The following is a 24683-nucleotide window of genomic DNA, read 5'->3' on the forward strand; positions in this document are numbered from 1 at the left end:
TTTGCTTTGTAAGTTTTACATTTGAAGTGATTGTGCATGAAAAGAGGGCTGGGAACTTTCTTGTGAGCGAAGATTGTTTCTCACTGTTCAACTCGTTATACAGATTTTTATTATTTAAACACATTACTGGAGCTTTTTTTCTTTAACAAAAAAGGTTTTTGACTTTTGGTCCTTTGTAATGACACATTCACACTCTCCTTATGTAGTGTATGGCTTTAATTTAAGCAAAGCATTTTGTTTTGACTTTTTGGCAGTATATCAATTTACCAATTTGAGGCTTATATTAGGTGTATAAAGTCCTAGGTCCAATTTGCACAATATTATGGCTCTAAGACTATCCTGAAAATATCAGCCATCTTAATGATTTATTTCATCTTCTTTTAAGAAAATCAGAGGTGTATGGAATTCCAGTCGGATATTGAAGGCTCTTCAGATGTAAATAGGAAATTCCGTTATATTTAAGGCTATTGGTTCGAGAATCTCTCGACGCACAATATTTTCGAAAAATATTTATTCCTACTAGTCTACTAGATATATGTACCAAACCAAATAATATTTTTACACCGATTCATCCAAGTTAACTATAGTCAAGTGATAAGTTGATGTGAGAATTTGTATAATTCATTATAATTTAGTGATAATAATGCATGTAAATACGTGTTATGTATTTATTTGATTGGTGCAAATACAAAGTGTAAGTGTTACAAATAAAGTAAGAGTGCAGAATAATTAATCAATGTATAAGCTACAAATATTTATTGTAACACATGGCATGTATGTAAAGATAGAACATGTGAACTTTTTTCCAATACAAATGAGCTATGATCTATTATCAAAGAGAGCAAAGTGAGTATACACATTATTCTTTTAACAGATAAATGAATTTTTTTCACTTGCCTAAGTATTCGTAAGCAGAGTTATTCATATTTGTGTCAGTAAAAAATAACAAATAAATCCAGTATTTTAGTCGAAATACACGCCGGGCACTATCTTAATTTACTAAAAGCAAAAAAGAATTCACTCAGGATGAGTTTCAGCCTTTGATGACATAAATCATAAGAATTACTCAACAGACTAAAAACATCTGATTCATGCAACTATTTAGCAGCTCGAGTTGTAGGAGCGTAGCTGGCTGGCTCCAGTGTAACTAGGGTGAGGAGCAGTAAAACAGATGTGAATGGAAGTTTTATATGTTCAGGAGATTTGTAATACCGGTTAATAGGGGAGGGTTGGGATGGAAATGGAACATACAAACTTAACCATGCGAGCAATGGGATATCATTTCTTCACGTTCTGTACACATGACAAATGGGGTTACTCTGGTTTTACATGGAAACTGTACAATCCATTCCTTTTCCTAGTTTTGTTCCAGTGTGTGTATGTGTGTGTGTGTGTGTGTGTGTGTGTGTGAGAGAGAGAGAGAGAGAGAGAGAGAGAGAGAGAGAGAGAGAGCTGCCAATGGGACCAGTGTTACAAATTTAGTATGTACATTCATAGAGTTATCATTAGATACCTTCATATATCGATCAGTATTAATACACCGCCCTCCAGATCCGGATCATCCTCCATTGTGATGGGTGCAGACTGGATATCTTCAACGCAAAATTATTGCTTGATAGGTATCCAGAACCAAATTAGGTATTTTCACGAGAGCCTTTTGACACTAGGATACGGCTGTTCTTAGTCGCTTCGCTGCACGCTCTAAGCTGATTTCATGCCGATGTAACTCATGCCATGCCTCAGATGAACCCCTACCACACGAACCTAACTTGGCAATCTGCTCATGCAGAGCATCCAAGTTGACAAGAGGGACGGTTGTTGGTCGCCCATGAGCACACTAGCAAACGAAAACATAATGCAGTCATTAGTAATATGGAATTCCTCTCTTAAAACACACCCATTCACTGCAGATCCAAAACAAATCCGTGTATATATCTCCTGAAATGCAATTTTCCACTCACTTGAAAACACAACGAAGTCTGCTTCAACTCCTCAACAATGAGAGAACATTCTGAAGGTAACAATGCATCTCCAAACATAATTGCACCTATGAAAAAATAAATAAATAGAATGGTGACATCAGGAATCAATAATCAATCAACCAAACAAGCTTCAAACCAGAATTAGTTTGTCAGCTAAATTGATCCTCTCTATATGTTCCACTCTATCCATGTCATAATTATCATTCCAAATTCGAATACTTGATAAAAAACCATGACATCAGGAATATTAAAGAAAAATATCCTAAACCAACTAATTGTGGTTCTAATTCCTTTTCTTTTTCTTGGGGTGTGGTGGAGGCAAAGAAAGCATCAGGCAGCCCTTAATTTATAAAGTAGATATTTAACTTACTCCTGCAAGCCTTGCTGTTCAGGACCCGATTCACTGATGGGGGTATTATAGATGATCCATCTGTATCAGCAAGCTAAGGGTTGCAAACACATTGTTCAGAAAGCATGACACGGCATTTAAGCAAGAACGTAAGTAAGATACCAAACGAGAACATTAAATTAGAGTTGAAAAGAGTGAAATATGACAATTAGTTAATGATATCCACAAGTGTCTGCAAGCCTATCGAAGCCTACGCTACTTATTGATTATCAAAAAGCGACCCCCCACCCCACCCCCAAATCTTCATTGGACTAACCTGTTGAAGAAATTCTAACAGATCCACATCAGTTAGATTAACGCCCAAAATACAAGGAACCTGTATTGTCAACAACAACAACTACGCCTCAGAAACAATTACTTTTAATGAAGCACGTGCAAAAGAACTGGTTAACTAATACATTTCTTAAAACCATGAAAGAGATCATGAATGGTTTTCCAGAGCAAGTTGAAGCAATTCAATCTTCAAGGCCTTATATTCAGAAAGAGAGAACCTCTAGCATTTTTCATAAGGCAAGTAAAAAGAGAGAACCTCTAGCATTGTCTTCTCACTGACGGAGTGATGGTATTACAATAAAAGAGCTCTTTCCTTGAAAGTTATACTTCACATATCACTCTCTGTATCCAACCCAATTAAATAATTGGATAAGTTATACACTGAACGCCCCTATAATATCACTCAGTTTCGGACACAGCCCCTGTATTTATAAATCAAACACTTATAACACTTGCCTTAAATTTGGTTTATCTAAGGCCCCGTAAAATTTGTAAAGGAATTTAAGGTTTCGTGGTGCCGAAGTAGGCTTAAAGGAAAATTTTGGGCAGAAAAATACATCTCTGCAGCCCACTAAGCGGTCGCATAATCACTCTACGGACCACATAATGGCCGCAGAGTGAAGCAACTTAGGCAAGTTTGGAGAGCAGATTTGTGGCGCATTATGCGATCGCAGACCAGTTCTGCGATGCATTATGCGACCGCAGAACAGGTCTGCGGGCCACATAATGACCGCAGACTGGGTTAGTTTTGCCCAGTTCCGGAGAGCAATATGCGACCGCAGATCCTGTTCCGGAGCTTCATTTTTTGGATTTTTATAACCCGACCCTACTTCGCTAAATAGACTATATGTGCCATCTTTTGAGCAAAAACCTGATATTTTGAGGGTTAGAGAATGCCCTAAAGTGAGAGAGAGTTCTTCAACAATTTGTTCTTCAATTCTTGCTCGAATCTTGGAAGATTATCAAGGAAAGCACATTAGGTCTTCATCCTAGAGGTAAAATTCTACACCCTAAACCTCAATTTCGAAATTTAACTAGGAATGGATAATTGGTAAGATAATTTTTGGGTATAGGAGTTGTTTATTTTGCATGCATGTGTTATCAAGAGATGTAGGAAAATTGTTGAGCTAAAATGGTAAAGAATGAGTTGTGGGATGATAGGATCCTCCATGAAAGGGCCTTGAAACCTTAATGCACACCTAGTATTTGATAAAATGCTCAAAGGAGCTAGAACCATGAGTATCTTCCTAATTTTGTTTAAATTTGTTACATTTCTACAATAGATTGAAGTTGCTAAGATTTTCGGAACATTTTAGAGTTTAAGGAAGCTAAGTGAGGTATATTAGCTAAACTCTTCTCTTAGAATTGAACCCCGCAATGTCCTTGTAAGTCTCGTGATGCCCTTTATAAATTGAATTTCTATCAAATAAGCCTTGTGTCGAAATAATTATGTGTTCAATGTGTATTCCAAAGATTCTTGTTATGTTAAGTTAATGTTTGAGGATGTGGTTTAAGTATAGGTTGTGTGTTACTATGTTATGATTTGAAAGCGTGAATTCTTATGAAAGCCACCATGTCAATTGTGTAATAAGTCATATGTGCCTAAGACCCTAATTTTCTCAAGGATGTGATTAAAGTTTTAATGTTGAAAGGCCTTGTTGTTGATTATTCATGATAACGATTGAAAATGGGATAATGAGCTGAATTATGAAGTATGGCCAATGTGCCAAGAATGATATTGTGTTATGGCCAATGATGTTAATAAAATGAATGACATGTAAAGGAATATGAATTGAGTGGTAAATACTTTTAATAACAAATGCTTTGGGAGTATCGATTAGCCACCGAGGAAGGGTAGGTCGGAACAACCTAACCCCGAAACTACATGTGCCGGTGTAGGAGTGATTGAAGGGTAAATCCCCGTGTTAATGTGATGAGACTGTTTCCCCTTAAATGGGATGAGATTATTGCTAGCTAGATGTGATGTAATGTCAACCCACACGGCATTGTGGTAAGACGGCTTAGCCGATCGGGCTGAGATCGGACGCCATGCCGCGCACATGGTGGTATTGTGAGTGTATGTCTCGGGATGAGACGGCTTAGCCGGTCGGGCTGAGATCGGACTCCGTGCTAAAACACGGTGGTATATCGGTGCTAAAGATCTCCCAACTTAAATTACCGAAACCTACGTGAAATTTACGTTTCCCCTAATGTGGCACTTTGATACCGTTTGAGTATCTTTTTGATATCATGTTTATTCTTCGTTTACTGTTGCTCGTTCTATTGAGAGGGTGTTTAGTTTTACATACTAGTACTATTCCATATGTACTAACGTCCCTTTTGCCGGGGGCGCTGCATCTTTAATGGATGTAGGTGGTTCCATAACATGTGGTATTGATCAGTGATAGCAGCACACCCTCTCTTTAGCTGATTTGGTGAGCCCCACTTTATTTCGGGGTCATGTATCTTCTATTCTTTGTAGATAGCATTTTAAGGTATAGCCGGGGCCTTGTTGCCGGCATTGTCATAGCACTCTTATGTTCCTGTTAGAGGCTCCGTAGACATAGTGTGGGTTGTACCTGTTTTTGGGAAAGTTAAACTAAAAATGTTGTAATGGTATCATTTGTTCCACTTTAACTATGATTGTAAAACGTACTGTTTTGAAGACTTGTTAATGACGTAACCAATGAAAATAAACCGGTGTTGTTCACTTGAATCTTATTGACTTACTAATAAAATGTATTCTTCTCCTCATGTGCGGGTGAGTTGGGTAGACTGCACTGTGCAGGCTTGCTCGACCGAGGTAATTCTGTTGAGCGCCGCTCGCGCTCCCCGAGGTCGGGGCGTGACAGTTTAACACTGTTAACAATAGTGAGTTAAAAAGACCAAAATAACCCCATTGCAGCCCTATACTGATTTATCATATCTATGATTGTGTTGATGATGAAGTAGCTGGCGGTCCAAACTCCGGCGAACTTTCAGTGCAAACTCCGCCGCGTAAAGTGGTGGTGATCTCCGCCGGGAACTCTTCGCTCGTCTTCAAAACGTCGAGTTTCAGTCTCACTTGCTTTGTTGAATCAATCCGATTACGTACGGTTGCTGATTTCAGGAGCAACTTTTCATTCTTGATTCCTAAGTCAAAACATCAATTGGGAAGATTTCAATTCGAGTTCTCCCTGAAGCCGCCATTATTGCTTCCCCTTGTCCGTTTGCAATCCAGGTTCTACTGTTCCTCTCTTGTCTTGATATTTTAATAGTTTGATATTTTAGCGTAATTGTATCTCCTTGTCTGCCTATTTTGTTCTTGAATCTTTAGTTAGTATTTGCCCTAGTATTGTCAAATTAATTGCATTAGTGATAGCTTTGCCTACGTGTTTATACTGTTATCTACCTATTTACATCTTTATTTTGAATCTTTTTATTTTGGATCTTTATTGCACATTTTCTTGTGACCTTTAGTTGTAGATTATAGCCCCTTTAGCTCTTGTATTGTATTTCTTCACCTATTTTTTCTATTCTTTAGCAGTGTTGTGAAGAGCGTGAAGCGAGGAAAAGCTACAATCCCCATTTCGCCTAAAGCGAGAAGCGAAGCACTCGCTTTTTTGAAGTGAAGCGGAATTTTAAAAAAAATTAAAATAAATACTGCATAGACAACACATGTAATTATAAGCAAATGTTCAATACTTCAATGTAAAGGATATAAAAATTAGAGGAAGGGCAGTTTTTCTCTGTTAAAAACTGGGCAGAGAAATAAGAACCCAAGGATTAGCATCAATTCTGAGAAAGAACCGAAGGTTAAAAAAAAAAATCACGAGCATCTCGCTGCTATTTAGACGTTGAAACAGTGAAAGAAGAAGAAGAAGGAGGAGGAGTAAAATCAGAACATACCTATTGTTGTTGAAGACTTGAACTTGAAGTTGAAGTTGAAGAAGAAGAACCCCAGTCTAATGCTCTCAGATGCTCTGCTTTAAAATCCTAATCGTTGTTGTTCATTTAATAAAAGACAGAACAGTTTCGTTTTTAATTAAATAGCCTGGGTCTGTTTAAAAACAAAGAAGCGGTCGCTTCCTTCGCATCGCATCGCATCGCATCGCATCGCATCGCATCGCATCGCATCGCTTGGTCGCTTCTCGCTTTTTAGTGGGAAGCGGTCGCTTTTTTATACCTGAGTCGCTTCACCCATGTGAAGCGGGCACTGAGTCGCTTCGCATCGCTTCTCGCTTTTTTAATCATTGTTCTTTAGTTGTAGATTATAGTTCGTTTAGTTCCTTTGTTTTATTTCTTCACCTGTTTGTCTGACCTTTAGTTGAGATTATAGTTCCCGTTAGTTACTTTATTTTATTTCTTCACCTGTATTGCGATCTTTAGTGGTAGATTATATTTCGGTAATTCATTTTATTTTTGTCATTTGTTTTCGGGATAGTGCTTGCGTAGTGACTCGTATATTATAGTGGCTTTGGTGAACAATGGTACGATAAGGTCTTGTCCTCGGGGTTGTCAGCGGGAGAGGGGGTGCGGGGTAAGGGGGTAAGAAGGCTAAGGGAGCTACTAGGCGGAGAGTGAGGTCTTGGAACATAGGAACTTTGACTGGAAAATCTGTAGAGTTAGCGAAGATTCTCGAGAAAAGGAAGATTTATATAGTTTGTGTACAGGAGACTAGGTGGGTAAGGGATAAGGTCCGAGATGTGGGCAGTTTCAAACTTTGATATTCTGGGAGGGTGGGGGCAGGAACGGGGTAGGTATCTAGTTGATAAGGACCTCCGTGAACTAGTGGTGGAGGTTAGGAGGGTGAATGGCAGGCTGATGACTATTAAACTAGTTGTTGGAGGTTTTACTTTGAACATAATCAGTGCGTATGCACCTCAAACAGGCTTGGATGAGGAAGTCAAGAGGCGTTTCTGGGAGGATTTGGATGAGATGGTGTGTGGTATCCCGCATACCGAGAAGCTTTTCATAGGAGGAGATTTCAACGGCCACATTGGAGCGACGTCTGGGGGTTATGATGATGTGCATGGTGGCTTTGGTTTTGGAGATAGAAATGGAGGAGGAACATCTTTGCTGGACTTTGCTAGAGCATTTGATTTGGTAATAGCAAACTCGAGTTTCCCGAAGAAGAGGTAGCACTTGGTCACCTTCCGGAGTTCGGTGGCCAAGACTCAAACTGATTATTTACTCTGCAGGAAGTTCGATAGAGGTCTTTGCATGTATTGCAAGGTCATCCCGAGTGACAACCTCTCGACCCTTCATAGGCTCCTGGTCATGGACCTTGAGATCATGAGGAAGAGGAGGAAGAGGGCGATATATAGCCAACATAGGATCAAGTGGGGAGCCTTGACGGAAGCTAAAGCGCAGGAGTTGGGGGTCAAGCTGGTGACTATGGGGGCTTGGAGTAGTAATGGGGACGCAAGCGCTATGTGGACCACGACTGCGCAGTGCATTAGGGAAGCCGCGAGAGAGGTATTAGGGGTCTCAAAGGGTTACTCTGATGGTCACAAGGGAGACTGGTGGTGGAATAGAGAGGTGCAAGGAAAAGTGAAAACCAAGAAAGCAGCGTATCTGAAGCTAGTAGAAAGTGTAGACGAGGAGGAGAAGAGGGCGAATAGGGAGCATTATAAGTTGGCTAAGAAAGAGGCAAAGCTAGCAATTATGGCGGCCAAGACTGCAGCTTTTGATCGTTTGTATGAGGAACTCGAGGGCCAAGGTGGGTGTAAGAGGTTGTTCAGGTTAGCCAAGGCGCGAGAAAGGAAGGCGCGCGACTTGGACCAAGTGAAGTGCATCAAGGACGAAGAAGGTAGAGTTTTGTTAGATGAGGGGCTTATCCGTCGGAGATGGCAGACCTACTTCCATAGTCTCTTGAACGAAGAGAGGGACAAAAGCATTGTACTGGGTGATTTGGAATTCTCTGGGAGTCGCTGTGACTTTGGGTATTGTAGGCGGATTAGAGTTGATGAAGTTGAGGGGGCTATGCGTAAGATGAGCAGGGGCAAAGCGACCGGGCCGGATGAAATCCCGGTGGAGTTTTGGAAGAATGCGGGCAAGGCAGGCTTGGAGTGGCTCACTAGGTTATTTAATGTCATATTTAGAACGAAGAAGATGCCCGAAGAGTGGAGGGGGAGCACGATGGTTCTTGTATACAAGAACAAGGGTGATATCCAAAATTACAATAACTATCGGGGTATCAAGCTACTTAGTCATACTATGAAAGTCTGGGAGAGAGTGGTAGAGCAGGGTGAGGAGTAGTGTGTCTATTTCCGAGAATCAGTTTGGGTTTACGCCGGGACGTTCGACAACAGAAGCCATCCACCTTGTTAGGAGATTGATAGAGCAGTATAGGGAGAAAAAAAAGGACTTGCATATGGTGTTCATCGACTTAGAAAAGGCGTACGATAAAGTTCCGAGGGAGGTTTTGTGGAGATGTTTGGAGGCTAGAGGTGTACCTGTTGCCTACGTTAGGTTGATTAAGGACATGTATGATGGAATAAATACCCAAGTGAGAACGGTGGGTTGGGACTCGGACCATTTCCCGGTTATGATGGGGTTGCATCAAGGGTCGGCACTCAGCCGTTTTTTGTTTGCTCTGACGATGGACGTACTGACGCGCCACATCCAAGGGGAGGTGCCGTGGTGCATGCTATTTGCAGATGATATTGTATTGATTGATAAGACGCGAGATGGTGTCAACGCGCAATTAGAGGTATGAAGGCAGACTCTGGAATCTAAAGGTTTCAAGTTGAGCAGGACCAAGACATAATACTTGGAGTGTAAGTTCAGTGGCGAGACTCAAGGAGGGGAAGGGGAGGTGAGGCTGGACTCGCAGGTCATCCCTAGGAGAGGAAGTTTTAAGTACCTTGGGTCTATTATTCAAGGGGATGAGGAGATTGATGAAGATGTCACACATCGTATTGGGACGGGATGGGTGAAATGGAGACTCGCTTCCGGTGTTTTGTGTGACAAGAAGGTGCCACCGAAACTTAAGGGTAAGTTCTACAGAGTGGTGTTCAGACCAACGATGTTGTATGGGGCTGAGTGTTGGCCAGTCAAGATCGCTCATGTCCAGAAGATGAAGGTAACAGAGATGAGGATGTTGAGATGGATGTGCGGGCACACCAGGTTAGATAGGATCAGAAATGAGGATATTCGCGACAAGGTGGGTGTGGCCCCTATTGAGGACAAGATGCGGGAAGCGTGGCTTAGGTAGTTTGGTCATGTGAGGAGGAGGAGCACAGACGCCCCGGTGAGGAGGTGTGAGAGGTTGACATTGGAGGGCCTACGGAGAGGTAAAAGTAGGCCAAAGAAGAGGTGGGGAGAGGTGATTAGGCAAGACATGGCGCAGCTTCAGCTGACCGAGGACATGGCTCTTGATAGGAAGGTATGGAGGTCGAGTATTAGAATAGTAGAGTAGGTAGTCTACAGTTTTCATAACATTAGTATTGGCACGCAGTCTCGCTTTCTGTTGGTAGTAGGTTTTTATGACTAACCGTTGTTTCCTTCATTGTTGATCACCTTACTATCTTTTTGTTTTATTCTGCTTTTATATGGCTTTTTGGTACTGTCCCTTCTTATCTATATTTTCATTAATGTGGTGCTTATATTTGCCTGAGCCGAGGGTCTATTGGAAACAGCCTCTCTATCCTCACAAGGTAGGGGTAAGGTCTGCGTACACACTACCCTCCCCATACCCCACGGTGTGGGATAATACGGGGTATGTTGTTGTAGCTTTTTAAAAAAAAGATTCTAACATATCAACTAAATACACTTGGAAACGAAAATGACTTGGCAGCACCCTCACTGCTCTTCAGCATGTCATCGTATTGTTGGAGTTGAAACAATGGCAACAAAGTACATTATTGGTTCAGTGTTGGCTTCATTTTCAGTTACATATGTTTGTGACACTGCTGTTGCAGACAAGAATTTGGAGGTACTAATCCACATACTATTGCAAGCAATGGATGGTGGCAAAAGAAGGACTAAAAATTCCAAGCATGGCCTTGCACTCCCTCCCCTTGTGTATTTATATTGTATTGAAACTTTATTACCAAAGATTCCTAATCTCAATCCCAAATTGTTGATGTGACTTCCTAATCTTGCAATACAACAACTACAATCAATACTATATATTTAACTTTCCCTTCTAAGACAGAATCCCAAATGGGTCACATATACTTAACTTTTTGAAAGTATAATATAACAGAGCCAAGTATTACAGAATGTTACCGCAAGAAGTGTGACTGCTTTTGGCTTCTTGTGGATCAGATTTAAGTTCCTGCTTTAAGCAAAACATAAAGCCTCGTGCTCAGAGTTAGGTTCAACTTGAAAAACATTGCAAAAATTAGTGCAATAGAAGTTGTGGCAATTTTATCAAGTTCATAGACAGTGGTCGTGTGATGAACAGCTAAACAAAGATGCATAGGCCATAGCTTACCTGGTAAATGATCTTGAAGCTTGAGAATGAACGTTGCAAATCCAACCCCAGTTTTGAATTTGTTCAGCATAGTTGTGTAGTAACTGGTAACCAATTTCGGGCATAACCTGCCAAAGCATGGCCAAAGACTCAACATTTTCTGAGTGTGCCAAGAATTTCTCCACAAGCCAAGCAGCACAAGGCAAAGATAAACCCTATTTCACATTAGATGATCGTAAACGTACCAATTCTTGTTCGGAATCAAGATATGTAGTTGTCCTCATTTGTCCAGATAGAACCTGATAATTAGCTAAGTTACAGGCTCCAAGTTGAAATGACACGTTAATGAGTTTTTGGACGTTCTATACCTTCTCACGCAGTTCTTCCAAACGAATTCGCTCATCTGCAGCATGCTGTAAAACATGACAATGCCAGCGTAAGCTCAATGACGATAAATGCTAGAAGCAAACAAAAGGTCATAATTCATGACTTTGTAAAAAGGGCCGCACATTCATTTTGAGATGGGCCTAAGTTTCTACATCAGAATATGCTATATTCTGCCAGACGGTCACAAAGCGACTGAAGCTAAAGGACGTGATGAACTAGAAAGTAATACATTAATAGGTCGTTGGTTGACGTATTATCCATCCAGGGAATGTTTATGCGGAATAATAATGTAGAGACTGTTATGCAATAAATAATGATGTGGGGATTGTTATGTGGTAAATAATAACCCAGGGATGTCATGCAGGGATTACCTACTTTAAAGGCATCTTTGTTCTTAAATACTCTTATCCATCCATTGCTTATACATGTTATCTTATTTCACATTCTAGCCCGCATAAAATAATACTTCCTCCGTTTCAATTTATGTGAACCCATTTGACTGGACACAGAGTTTAAGAAAAGAGAGAAGACTTTTGAATTTGTGGTGTAAAATGAGGCACATATATTTTATGTGGCTATAAATCATTGTATAAAGGTAAATTGTTTCCAAATAAGGAAAGGGGACATTCTTTTTGGCACAGACTAAAAAGTAAATAGGTTCACACAAATTGAAACGGAGGGGGTATATAGATTATCACATAACTTATGAGGGCATTAATAATGTAAAGTTTAATACCACCAACCAAACGTTGCATTAGTTATGCTGATATTATTTTTTTCTTACAAGGCAAACAACATTGTAACTTTTATGCCAAATTTTGTGCGACCTCTAAGGGAAACAATCTTTAGAGTAAATGCAAAAAGGAAATTCACGAGAAAACAAGAAAGGCCACAATGCACTATGCAAAGATTAGAATAGACCTGATCAATTATAGCAAGAGTTGTGCCCGCCACAATCGGAATATACTTCTTATCAACCTGTTGGAGAACTTTGGCACCCTCCAGGTAGTTTTTATCAATGGTATCAGGAACCAATGAATTGCCAACAAAATGCAAGATGCCAGAAGTGACATTGAGTATGGTATCCTGATTCTTAAGATCCTCTGCTCCACTCCCACGCTGTACCTCATATTGACAAAGCAAAAAGTTCATCATCTCAACAAAACATAGAATTCACAAAAACGTCAGGGAGTTTGCTAAGGTACTCAACTGCAGTCTCTGGACGGTAGTCCCTCCATTTCGCCCCAGAATCTAAGAAATTTTGAGTTTTTGTTGATGCAAATTCTGAATTATTGAATAGAAATGTAAGGCATGATAATTCTATCACAAGATCAAAAAATAAGCAAGATGGAATTTAAAGAGACTGTGGCCTAGGAGACCACAAAAGAGACATTGTAACCTCTAATGTCTTTATGATTAATAAGAACGGCCTCTGAGATAATCTTGAAAAGTGGGTGAGAGAAGCTAACAAACTGAAACTTGCACTAGGAATCATTCAGCTCTTATTCAGGTCAGGAACAAATACTGATTTACCTTCTTTTGACTCCAGATTGTGTGTACTAGTGCACTCCTCCCCTTGAGTTTGTAATTTGCTATTCCAGGTGTTAACAAGTTTCATTTTCACATTTGGCCTGAAGAGAAAAACATCATGCTGTGTGAGTTACAAACATATTTGATAAGATAATATAACAAGAGAGACCTGACTCCCCCACCCCACCCCCTCAAAAAAAAAAAAAATATTTACTAATTGATAACAGTACCTGACATTAGAGAATATACCGTCACCACAACTTGGGGTGGAAGATTGATCACATTGATAGGATGACTGCTGTGGAAGCTCCCAGTTAACAGCTTCTGCTGAATGTTGCAGTCTCCTTGCAGCACTAGTTTCTGCATGGTACAAAAGAGCATTAATTAGTTATACACATCATCATTGATTTTTAGCACAAACAAGCACTCCAGGACAAATTACCTGGCATGAGTGGCGCATCATGAACAGTCTTAAGGTTGTTATTTCCTGCTGCTTTTCTTAAAGACTCACTCATGGAAAAGAACTTCTTCTTGCCTTGGTAAAACGGAGGAGCTGAATGACTTCTTCTCCTCTTCCTTAGTAGCTTATCTGTTTTACCTTGATTTCCTGTATCAATCCATTTATGCGAGTCCTCATCCACCCTAGAGGAGAGCATAGCTCGTGGTATCAAATAATTATTAAGATTTTCTTCACCATGAGAATGTATATGTGACAAATCATCTCCATCATAATAGAGTTCAGAAGGACCTGAACTATAAATGTCCTGTGGATCATGACCCCCTATTCTGCCCATATCCTCCCTAGAATAAGCATTAAAATTGAGACCAAACTTTGCAAAACTTGGGAACAAGCAGTCCTCTTTTCCCAAATTGTTTATGGTAGGAACCAGGAGATTATGTTTTCCAAAATTATACGTGACACCAAGTTCATCTTTAACAGAAGTTTCAATCCCCTTTTCAGCAATATAAGGATCAACATCTTGAAACCTGGTCCCAAGCGAAGGATCTGGTAGCAGCGGACATGGATCTGAACTAAAAGGCAGCTGACTAGAACCATAATTTTCAGTCTGTTTAACAAAGTCAAGAAGATAATTGTCTTCATCTAGAATGTCCTTGCTTTGAGTTTTGCACCTGGAGAAATTTTCAAAATATAGCTCCTTGCCCCTAGGAAACCTTTGATTTGGGACCTGGTTAATATCATCAACTACTTCAAATTCAACACTGTAATCACCTTCAAGGAGATCTCGTTTAATTCTGTAATCACTTCTTTTAAGTTTAATATCTTCATCACTATCAAAAGATGCTCCATCATGTATCAGGCTTCTACGCAAAGAACAACTCTGCATAAATGGTTTCCTTCTGTCATGCATCACATTTGAACTATCATCAAGCTCAAGAGACTCCATAAACGAGGCTTCCTCTGTTGATCTCTCAGCAACAATTGTTAGGCACTCATCCTCCCATCCTGAACCTAACGGGCAGTCTGATTTATGACTGGAGCTAGCTGGAGAATTGAATTTGTTATCCAGGAAATCATCCCCTATAGAGAAAACATTAGATGAAAAAGGCTGGGGAGAGTTTCCGGATTTCCAGTTCACCCCCATTGTGCGACGAGCAAGAGATCCATCAATTGACCGATTTGAACTTTCAGTCTGACAGAGAAATCTGGACTTAGGATCATGCTTTTCAGAAGCACTTCCCCACAGAATATTCTGCGAAGATTGAATCTCTCTCCTGACAGAGCACTCTTCAGTTAGTTTCTTTGGCTGAGGGGAAGAAAGCTCAAGCGTAGGTTTGCAACTCCGGGCCCTGCACCTCTTTTTCCTGATCTCATGATTCATAGGCATATCTGAGAAGAGAAGCAGGGAGTGGGATAGCAAGAGATGAGGATATTTCTTCTTATCTAGGTTTTCTAAAAGCAGCTTAAGAGAAAAGAAAGTGACAAAACTAGACGATGTCACAACACTGAAATACTTTGCACCATCTGATGCATAAGTAACTCTCCCCCCCCCCCCCCTTCCCCTCCTTCTTATTGGGAGGAGCGGAGGCTACAGGGAAGGGAATGTGTGTGGGGTGGTCAAAGCAACATGTACAAATAACTCAAATACAATGAATCCTAAGTGACATCGCATAAGAATGTCTATAGGTGCGCGCAAGCTGGCCCGGACACCACGGTTATAAAAAAAAAAAAAAAAAGAATGTCGATAGTGTAATTGCTCTAACCAGAGTTATTTTCAGCCCATAGATTCGTGACAGTATCTTCAATAAAGGAAAGGACAGGGCACCAATCCTTCAACAGTAAAATGAAAAAGCAACTGGTTATCAGAAGAGATTCTTGAAAAGCACATCAAAATAGCAGTATTAGATGAACACAAGCAGTATCAATGAAACCATAAAAGGGAATTAAATGCTACACATCAGTTCTAGCAATTGGATTGCGCATCTAACATGGAAGAAAAATGAACAAGTGACATGTTCTAAGACTAAGATAGACAAACAAAACCACACGCCCCCTCCTCTTTTTCTTGTGGTGATAAGTCAAGCCACTCCTCTCTTAACCTACATGGTACATAAACTCATGAAGTAGATTGATGCAGCAAATTCTTTATCCTTTTTTTTTTGAAGCATGGTAAGGTTGTATAAATGGAGTACAAAGACTGTGCCAAAATTACAAGCGATGCAAACCCTTTACAATTACTCTAGGAAGCCGAAGAAATCTATCATCCTATCCAAATTATTAACATTTTCTGGTTTACACCAAAAAGCTAAAAAGGAAATACATCTATGTAAATCAAACTGCCAAATCCATTTAAAGGGATGTGTAAATGAATGGGTAAGCAAAAACCGGGAGAATCATAGTCACAGACACAGCAAACAACCTGTACTAAGAAATACAAAATTCCTATCAAAAACAAATTTGTATGACATCGTTGTTAACACTGACCTGTTTGGTTTTGCAACCAAAGAAGTTTAGAAGCATGGTTTTGCACTGTTCTCCCATAAAAATAAGGAGATTATTCTATTCTCCAGAAACAGCCATGATGCCAGGGCCTTGCCTGTAGGGGGGGTCCTTTTCTTACACTTTTAATAGCAAATAATGGTGTTTATTCAGTATAAACCTATTAATGTCACCCATATTAAAGTCACGAAAAATGATAAGGTGTTTAGTGATATTTTTTACAAAAACAACCCCAACCAATCCTGAAAAACAAACCCAAAAACCTGAACCCAATTCCATAAAGAATACATCCAAAGACTCACAATGATTTCAAAACCCCGAAGCAAAATAAAACCATAAACGCCAACGAACAATCTCACCTTAAATTCCACAGAGGTCTTTGATGGCTCCAAAGTTAAATCATAAGAAGATCTTGGGCAGTTTAGGTTCAACAAAAACAGTGGATATATCTGGGAGCTACTTCGCCGCTCAATGTCAGAAGCGCTGTCAAAGCTCATTGCTAAGTTATTGAGTAGTTTATGTATTGGTCCCTTGGAAACAAATCTTAAATTGATGTCTGCGTTAGTGAAGTTCAAGGAACACAAATTCACCGTAAAAAACAAGCATCCAATATAGTAATTGTCAACCAAAGATTATTTTTTTTCTTTGGTCAGGAGAATGTACTGAAATAAGTGGATACAGAAATATTGAAGGACCTGCAAATTAAGCAGTGGTAGTTAGGGGAAAAAGTGTAGAAAATATAACTTATCACACCTCTTATCCATCAATTTGGCGGGACCTATATACCTTCATTGGGTATACATCAGGACCTGAGATGTATCCGGAGAGCTTGAATGAACCATCACTTGCATTCAGTTTGTTTAGGGAGCTCAAATCCTGAATCGCAAACCCACCGGACAACAGCGGCAATGGAGAAGGAGAAGCACGCGTGCAAAGCAGGTCATCCTCACTGCATTCAAATGGGGGGAAAACTAAGAAAACAGACAGGAAATACCCTTTAGCAAGTGTAACAAAGAAATACCTTTCAATATCAACAATTCTGAAGGAGACACTGGGATGCACAAAGGCAATTCTTAGCAGACACTCTTTCACGGAATGCAAGATCCTCTTTGGGCTTCAAGAATATATATGCAAACCAAAACCAATCAGGTCTGAGAACAGCTCTAGAAATACAGTATGTAAATCAACAACAGTGTTTTGTCTGAATTGCAAGAAACTAGAAGTACTTGGAGAGCATTTGCTTCCTTCGAACTGGTTGGTTGTAAAATAAATCACGAACAATGACTGCAAAAAGATAAATGCCAAGAAATCTCCTAATTAGTAAACAGCAGTCAACACTTGTATCAGGTAAGCTTATACACAATTACCCGTTGTACCAACATCTTGTCTATCATCATCAATTCCAAGATACAAACACTTGCCGTCCTGTAAATAATGTTAAGGAAAAAGATCAAGTTAGTAGTTTTATACCTACCTTGATGGATAATACCAGCTAAAACTCAAAAGATCTTTACCTTCAAAACCTTACGATATCCATTTGGCTTTCCGTGAGTTTTAGTAACAATTTCCAACAAAGAAACATCAGAAATAGAGCTCAGAGCCTCTCCTTTAAAGCCAAAGCTTGCTGGGAAAGCATGCACATCATCCAAGTGTCTGTATTTTGATGTCACTGGTATAAAGCAAGCATTCAAAGCATGTTAGAATGGGCAGACAAAATGGAAGCTTAACAGAAGATGAAAGAAACAGGCACATATACTTCTACATAAGCTGGGCTAAAAGTTCCTCACCAATATGTATGTTCCAGCTCAACTTCAGCTAATATAATAATCAAAACATCTATATACAGGGGAACACCAAAAGCATATTCCAAAAGCGACCGACTTCATTAACTCTACAAGGAAGACCCAGCTGACATGATCATAAGCCTTTTCCAAGTCCAGCTTAGATATAACCCCAGCTTCATTCTTACTCATTCTAGAAAGTATAAACACTCATCAACTAACAATACTGCATGCTAAATTTTTCTGCCATTAACAAAAGCCTTTTGTGTCTCTGAGATCAAATTGCCAATTATTGTCTCTAATAATTCAGTTAGTACCTCGCCAGTAATTTAGCACCTAACTCCTTTCTTTTCAGGAATTAATGCTATGAAGGTTGCACAACAACTCTAATGAAACACTCTCTGTCTCGTGAAAGTGCTGCAATGCCTTCTTTACATCATCCTTCAAGATAGCCCAACATCTCTGATTGCCATAGTATAGCCATCTTGTCCAGAGGCATTGCCCTACACTATTCTTAATTACCAGGTCAACTCCTCATCAGAGAAAAGATCTCTACAGCCATTCCTTCTCTTCCTCTGATATCACCTTGAGTTCTCTACATATCCATTCGATTCTTCGGGTCTCAGTTTCTTAGAGTAGAGTTTCATAGACTCAAAGTCTCTTTTCAGCCTCATCAAAGTTTCATAGATATAGCATCATAATACCTGCTCATCTCAAAAGCAGTATATCCATAGATTACTCAAATGAAAATGATTAAAAATATCTGTCAGGTTGCTCAAATCAAAATGATTAAAAATATCTGTCAGGTTGCTCAAATCATGTGCCACAGAATTGTCATTGTTAAATATGGCAAGAATTGATACTATGTAAATATGAAAAGATACACAAATCCCTGTAATCACACAGATCCCTGTAATTAAGTAATTAGGAGATTTTGTAGGCTTGTAATTGTAGTCTTTCCTTATTTGTATTCCTGTCAAAGGTTATTTAAACCCAACAGCTTGAGGGAATAATCAAGCACTTTATTCACCATCTTTCTTCACTTCTTCTTTCTCATGGTATCAGAGTTAGGATTTTTTAGTCCCTGCTCCATCCTATTTTTCTTCCTTGAATTAAAAGACTATAGAAGAACCAGATCCTCCTTGGTCGACTCTTCAGTTTTCTCTATTTCTTCCTATTTCTCTTGTTTTTGTAGTTACTCTCATCCACTACTTTCAGCAGTTCGTGTGTACAACAATGGGAGATGATAAAGCAGTTGAAAATCAAATTACTGGAAAGTCGATTTTTTCCTCTTCACCATCTCCAACAATTACTACTGTTAAGTTGGATGGTAGTGGAAATTATACCTCTTGGGCAGCTTCTGTACAACTGTGGTTTATAGGTCAAGGATATGAAGATCACTTGATCAAGAATTATACAGAGATTGGAGCATCTGATAGACCAACTTGGGTTAAAATAGATGCTCAATTATGCAGTCTTCTATGGAACTCTCTTGACAGTAAGTTACTTAATCTTTTTCAGTCATGTAAGACATGTTGCAGGGTTTGGAACAAGGCCAAAACCTTGTATACAAATGACATACAACTTATTTACAAGGTAGTTTCAGACATTGTCCACCTGCAATAGAATCAACAAGACATGGCAAGCTCTCTTGGTCAGGTAGAATCCTTAAAGGATCAATTTGATTCTCTTATGCCTTTTACTGACAAGTTGGATGATCAGGAGAGACACAGAGACAGATTTTTTATGGTTCTAGCCTTGATTGGATTAAGATCTGATCTCTCCTCAGTTCGAGACCAGATTCTTGCTAGCGCATCTGTTCCTACCTTGGAGGAAGTGTCTGCCAGATTGTTGCACATCACATCTACACCGGAGGTAAACTCATATGATACTTCTATAATGGCTGTACAAACTAACACTTTTCAAAATGGACCCAGAAAAGGAAAAGGGAAAAGCACTAAACATTGCACATACTGTGATAAGGGAGGACATACACGTGATGTTTGTTGGTCGCTTCATGGTAAGCCTCCACGTCACAATGATCGTCCTCGACATGCAATCAATGTGGCTCACATCGGAGATGGTATTCTACCTACACCAGATGTCAAGGATAGATCATCTCACTCTATCACTTTGAATGGAGCAGATTATAATGATTATCTTCAGTACCAGGCATCAAAGCAACAGTCATCTACCTCATCTACAGCTTGCACAGTGCAACCTGGTAACTCTTTTGCCTATGTCGCACAGTCTTCCTTTCCTGGACCATGGATTCTTGACTCTGGTGCTACTGATCATATATCTGGTAACAAAAATTTTCTTTCTATCCTTAATTCTCCATCTGTATTTTCTACTATTACCTTAGCTAATGGATCAAAGACTGCTATCAAAGGAATAGGTACAGCTCACCCTCTATCTTCTTTACCTTTAACTTCAGTTCTTTTTGCACCTGAATGTCCGCATAATCTTATTTCCATTAGTAAATTAACCAAGAACCTCAAGTGTCTTGTAATCTTCTCTGAGGATTCTGTTTTTGTGCAGGACCGGAGTACGGGACAGGTGATTGGAAGAGGACATGAGTCACACGGTCTGTACAAACTATCCATTCCAAAACCACCAGTTGCCTTCACTTCCGCTATTTCCTCTGATTTGCTTCATAGTCAATTGGGACATCCAAGTCTTTCAAAGCAGCAGAAGATGGTCCCCATTCTATCTAGTTTGTCTTTGTTAGAATGTGAGTCATGTCAGCTTGGGAAACACACTCGTGCTTCTTTCCCAAAGCGTGTCAATAATAGGTCTTCCTCTATGTTTGAAGTTGTTCGCTCAGACATATGGGGTCCAAGTCGTGTCAGTTCTTCACTAGGATTTCATTATTTTGTTACATTTATTGATGATTATTCTCGGTGCACTTGGTTATTTTTAATGAAAAACACATCTGAATTGTTCTCTATTTTTCAGAACTTTTGTACTGAGATTCGCAATTAATTTGGTGTTTCCATAAAGAAATTAATCAGTAATAATGCCCGAGAATACTTCTCTTCTTCTCTTTCTTCCTTCATGTCATCACAAGGTATATTACACGTGTCTTCTTGTGCACATACTCCACAACAAAATGGAGTTGCAGAACGAAAGAACAGACATCTCATTGAAACAACTCGGACATTACTTATTCACAATCATAATCCTTTACGTTTTTGGGGCGATGCAGTTATTACTGCTTGTTATTTAATTAATCGTATGCCCTCCTCTATTTTGCAGTACAAGAATCCACACTCGGTCCTTTATCCAGAACAACCTATGTTCCCACTTCCTCCACGTGTTTGGTTGTACTTCGGGAAAAGACAAACTTCAGCAAAAGGCTATCAAATGTGTCTTTTTAGGGTACTCTCGTCTACAAAAAGGATACAAATGCTTTGATCCCTCTAAAAATAGGTACTTAATCTCAGCAGATGTTACCTTTTTTGAGACTTCCCCATATTTTTCTCCTAATTCATTAAATCAGAAGGCCATATCCACAGTTCTTTCGGTTCCAACCTTTTCGCCTCCAACTCCAGCTACAGCTCCACCACTCCAAGTGTATTCTAGACGCCCTCGACCTAATTCTCAACCCACTAATCCAGTTGATGCTTCTGATCCTAATGCAGGTACACAAAGCCCACCAGGTGACTCATTGCCTTCTCCAGCAATGTCTCATGCTTCGGTTGAGCACTCATCAGATGTCACTGATCTCCCCATTGCTCTCCGAAAAGGTACTAGAATTACTGCCAATCAAACTCCCACTTATACCTTTTTAAGTTATCATCGTTTATCACCTTCATATCATGCCTTTATTACTAGCTTATCCACTGTCAAGGTTCCAAAGACGGTGGAAGAAGCAATGGCCCATCAGATTGGGCAGGTTCTCCCTCTGATAGACGGTCCACTTCAGGTTATTGTATTTTAATTGGAGGCAACCTAATATCCTGGAAAAGTAAAAAGCAAGATGTGGTGGCTAGGTCAAGTGCAGAGGCAGAATATCGGGCTATGGCATTGGCTACTTGCGAGCTTATATGGCTAAGGCAACTTCTACAGGAGTTAAAGATTGGAGGGGATGAACCAATGAAATTGATTTGTGATAATCAAGCCGCATTACATATCGCTTCAAATCCAGTATTTCATGAAAGAACGAAGCATATTGAAGTAGATTGTCACTTCATTCGACAAAAGATTGAGTCTGGGTGTATTGTTACGAGTTTTGTCAACTCAAAAGACCAACTAGCAGATGTCCTCACAAAATCACTCCGAGGATCCAGAATTGGCGATATATGTAGCAAGCTAGGAGCATATGACTTGTACGCTCCAGCTTGAGGGGGAGTGTTAAATATGGCAAGAATTGATACTATGTAAATATGAAAAGATACATAAATCCCTGTAATCACACAGATCCCTGTGATTAAGTAATTAGGAGATTTTGTAGGCTTGTAATTGTAGTCTTCCCTTATTTGTATTCCTATCAAAGGTTATTTAAACCCAACAGCTTGAGGGAATAATCAAGCACTTTATTCACCATCTTTCTTCTCTTCTTCTTTCTCAGTCATTAAAACAGCCATAAACTTGTGAGTTGGAGCAGGAGAAAAAGGGGAAGGAGACAAGACAGTTTTTTTTTGTTCAGCCTTTACTCTTTGTTCACGAAAAGAAAAAGAATTTGGAGAAGTGAAGGGAAAGAATTCAAAGGAGGGATTCCAAGCTTTGATACCATGTGAAGGATGTGAACTGTGACAAACGAAGATATATGTGGAATGTCTTGCATGGTTATTCCTTCAAACATGTCGGAATTTAAAATAGAGTTTACAAGTAATCTCAAAAAAGAAAAGAAAATAAATTCCTACTCCTTATTACACAACTAATTCTAAATCTTTTCCATATTTACAAGGAACAGATTCTTGCCATAATTACAATTTCTTAATATTAACATTCACAACAGATAGAAAAACTAGGATCCTAACCCAATTGTAACTAGAAAAAATGATAAAAATATGAATCTACCAGATGTAGGCATCAACTGCATTTGTCATTACAGCAAATTGACAATCAGTCCACCATGCAAACTCAAGATCATGATGATACCACCAAAAGTTTAGTTTCTATTTTATTTCAAGAACATTTGAAATCAAATTTGCCCGATTACAAGTAAAACCACTAAAAACGTCTGCAAAAAGAAGCTAGTGAACACACAAACTGACACACATCCTATCAGCAGAGGAACCATGCATGTGCCCCTCTTCAAGTTGTCAAGCAGAAAAAATTACATACAGCAGCATCAATACCATAGAAAAGATTATGTCAGTCCAACATTTTGCAAAAATATTACCATATCTTTCTCCTATCAGCACCAGTCCATCTCGTGAAACACCAGATCCTTCAAAAGAAAGTACAATTTCAGGTGATGTAGTAAAATAATAAATTGAGCAGAACTTTTCTGCAGATCAAAATGCATTACATCAATCAACAAAACTAGTACCTACCGTTGTCATCCACCTTAACATAGCAGGTCCCAACACTAAGAGCAACATATACCTGGTAGAAACTGGGTTTAAGATCAATCTTGGAGCGCTATTTATAAGAATAACAAGCAAAAAAGAACAGTCCTATGAGGAAATAAATCTCATGAAAAAAAAAAAGACTTGTGATATCAGGCATGGAACACCAACCATACTAACAGGAGAATAAACGTATCATTTTTCATAGAAAAAGGATCATCTCATTAGTGGGAAACTTTCAAGTCTCCATCAAATTGTTAGACCATAAAGCATATGTCATGTCATCTGAAGTAACAAACAAAGGAAAGTAAAATTCATTGAATTAATGAAGTGCCTCACCCTCACACAAATTCGCAGGTGCAATTAGTCTACTCAATTAAAATTGGATAAAAGCACAACTTGCTAGCGTTAGTTCACTTAACTATTATATTCTCAACAGCCCACCTCTAATAATCCTAAAAACATTAATAAACTCAAAAAAAAGAAAAACCATATATTTCCCCCATTCTCTTATAAGGCATAAATTTCCACATTTAAGAATCAACAAACCTCTGAAAATCTAAACGCCCTAAAGGAGAAGGACAGGTGAGGGCATTTATGAAAATCTGGCCAATCGAGCGTCTTCATTCATAATACTACAAATAGCTATTTTTTTATAATTATAAAACTACTTAGTTTTCTTGAAAAAGTGGTGTGAGTGCCTGAGTGGGACCTTTAAGAACAACTCCACAACTTTCCATTCAATGCCTTGCAAAATTCATATGGAGTATTGAAACATTGAAAGGGTAAATGGGCGTACCTTGGTAGCACCAGCATCAAGGCTGTTGAAAACCAACTCCTCAACAACCCTTGTGAAATCATACAATATAACCCCTGATCGAATCGAACTCCGAATGCCCTCAGGCAATCGCTTAATGCTTCCCATCTCCCTAAAGAAAATAAAAATATATTCTTGAATATCCTTTACATACGCTGTGAGAACGCCAACCAATATTTAAAAAAAAAAAAAGATTTCTTGAATTCCCTTAGAATGTCCATGCAGCAATGCAAATATACTCGTAAAAACCTACAATTTCTATAATTTTCTTAAAGTATTCAAGAATGTCCATATAATTTTTAAAAACCAACGAGCTTTGGAACTTTAAAATGCAAGCAAAATGCCAAGATAATGGGAAGTACAGTATAATTACTTGAGAAGAGAAAATGGCGGGAAAATTGAATCAGGGTTTAGGGTTTTGATCGGACATCGTCACTGGAACAGTTAAGAGAAGCAACTCAGTGAAATATGCTATGCTGCGCCGGTTGCGTACCAAGTTCGGGTTTTTCAGTTGAGCGGTCTTAATAATTTGAAATCAAGGGGAAGATAGGTGGTCGGTTACGGTATATGATGGTGGTGAAGGGCGCAAATTTCTAAAATGCGCTGGTGGTATCTCGATGACGTG

The 24683-nt window shown here is 39.3% G+C and overlaps 1 protein-coding gene across 1 annotated transcript; it reads right to left on the bottom strand.

Moving 5' to 3' along the window:
- Positions 1-1248: 1248 nt before the first annotated feature.
- Positions 1249-24683, bottom strand: LOC104100730 (DNA mismatch repair protein MLH3). Its single transcript, XM_070195318.1, has 25 exons — positions 24432-24683; positions 24041-24170; positions 23227-23278; positions 23073-23120; positions 17456-17610; positions 17309-17366; positions 17168-17225; positions 16963-17055; positions 16728-16890; positions 16621-16636; positions 16301-16497; positions 15206-15272; positions 13425-14831; positions 13213-13342; positions 12986-13083; positions 12663-12736; positions 12374-12571; positions 11434-11478; positions 11311-11364; positions 11087-11193; positions 10879-10927; positions 2648-2707; positions 2353-2425; positions 1962-2047; positions 1249-1837 (listed from the first exon to the last, which is right to left on the bottom strand). Exons 2-25 carry the CDS (start codon positions 24164-24166, stop codon positions 1664-1666), a joined length of 3588 nt encoding a protein of 1195 aa, XP_070051419.1. The 5' UTR covers positions 24167-24170; positions 24432-24683; the 3' UTR covers positions 1249-1663.

The sequence above is a fragment of the Nicotiana tomentosiformis genome, chromosome 2 (assembly GCF_000390325.3).
Source record: "Nicotiana tomentosiformis chromosome 2, ASM39032v3, whole genome shotgun sequence".
NCBI lineage: Eukaryota > Viridiplantae > Streptophyta > Magnoliopsida > Solanales > Solanaceae > Nicotiana > Nicotiana tomentosiformis.

What these genes read in the sequence shown, in the direction of transcription:
- LOC104100730 (XM_070195318.1), bottom strand. Translation starts at nt 24,166, where the DNA reads ATGGGAAGCATTAAGCGATTGCCTGAGGGCATTCGGAGTTCGATTCGA. An exon ending in TGGAAGAACTGCGTGAGAAG is followed by an intron (nt 11,365 to 11,433) that starts GTATAGAACGTC and finishes GCTAATTATCAG; the next exon opens with GTTCTATCTGGACAAATGAG. An exon ending in AGACTTCGTTGTGTTTTCAA is followed by an intron (nt 1,838 to 1,961) that starts GTGAGTGGAAAA and finishes TTCGTTTGCTAG; the next exon opens with TGTGCTCATGGGCGACCAAC.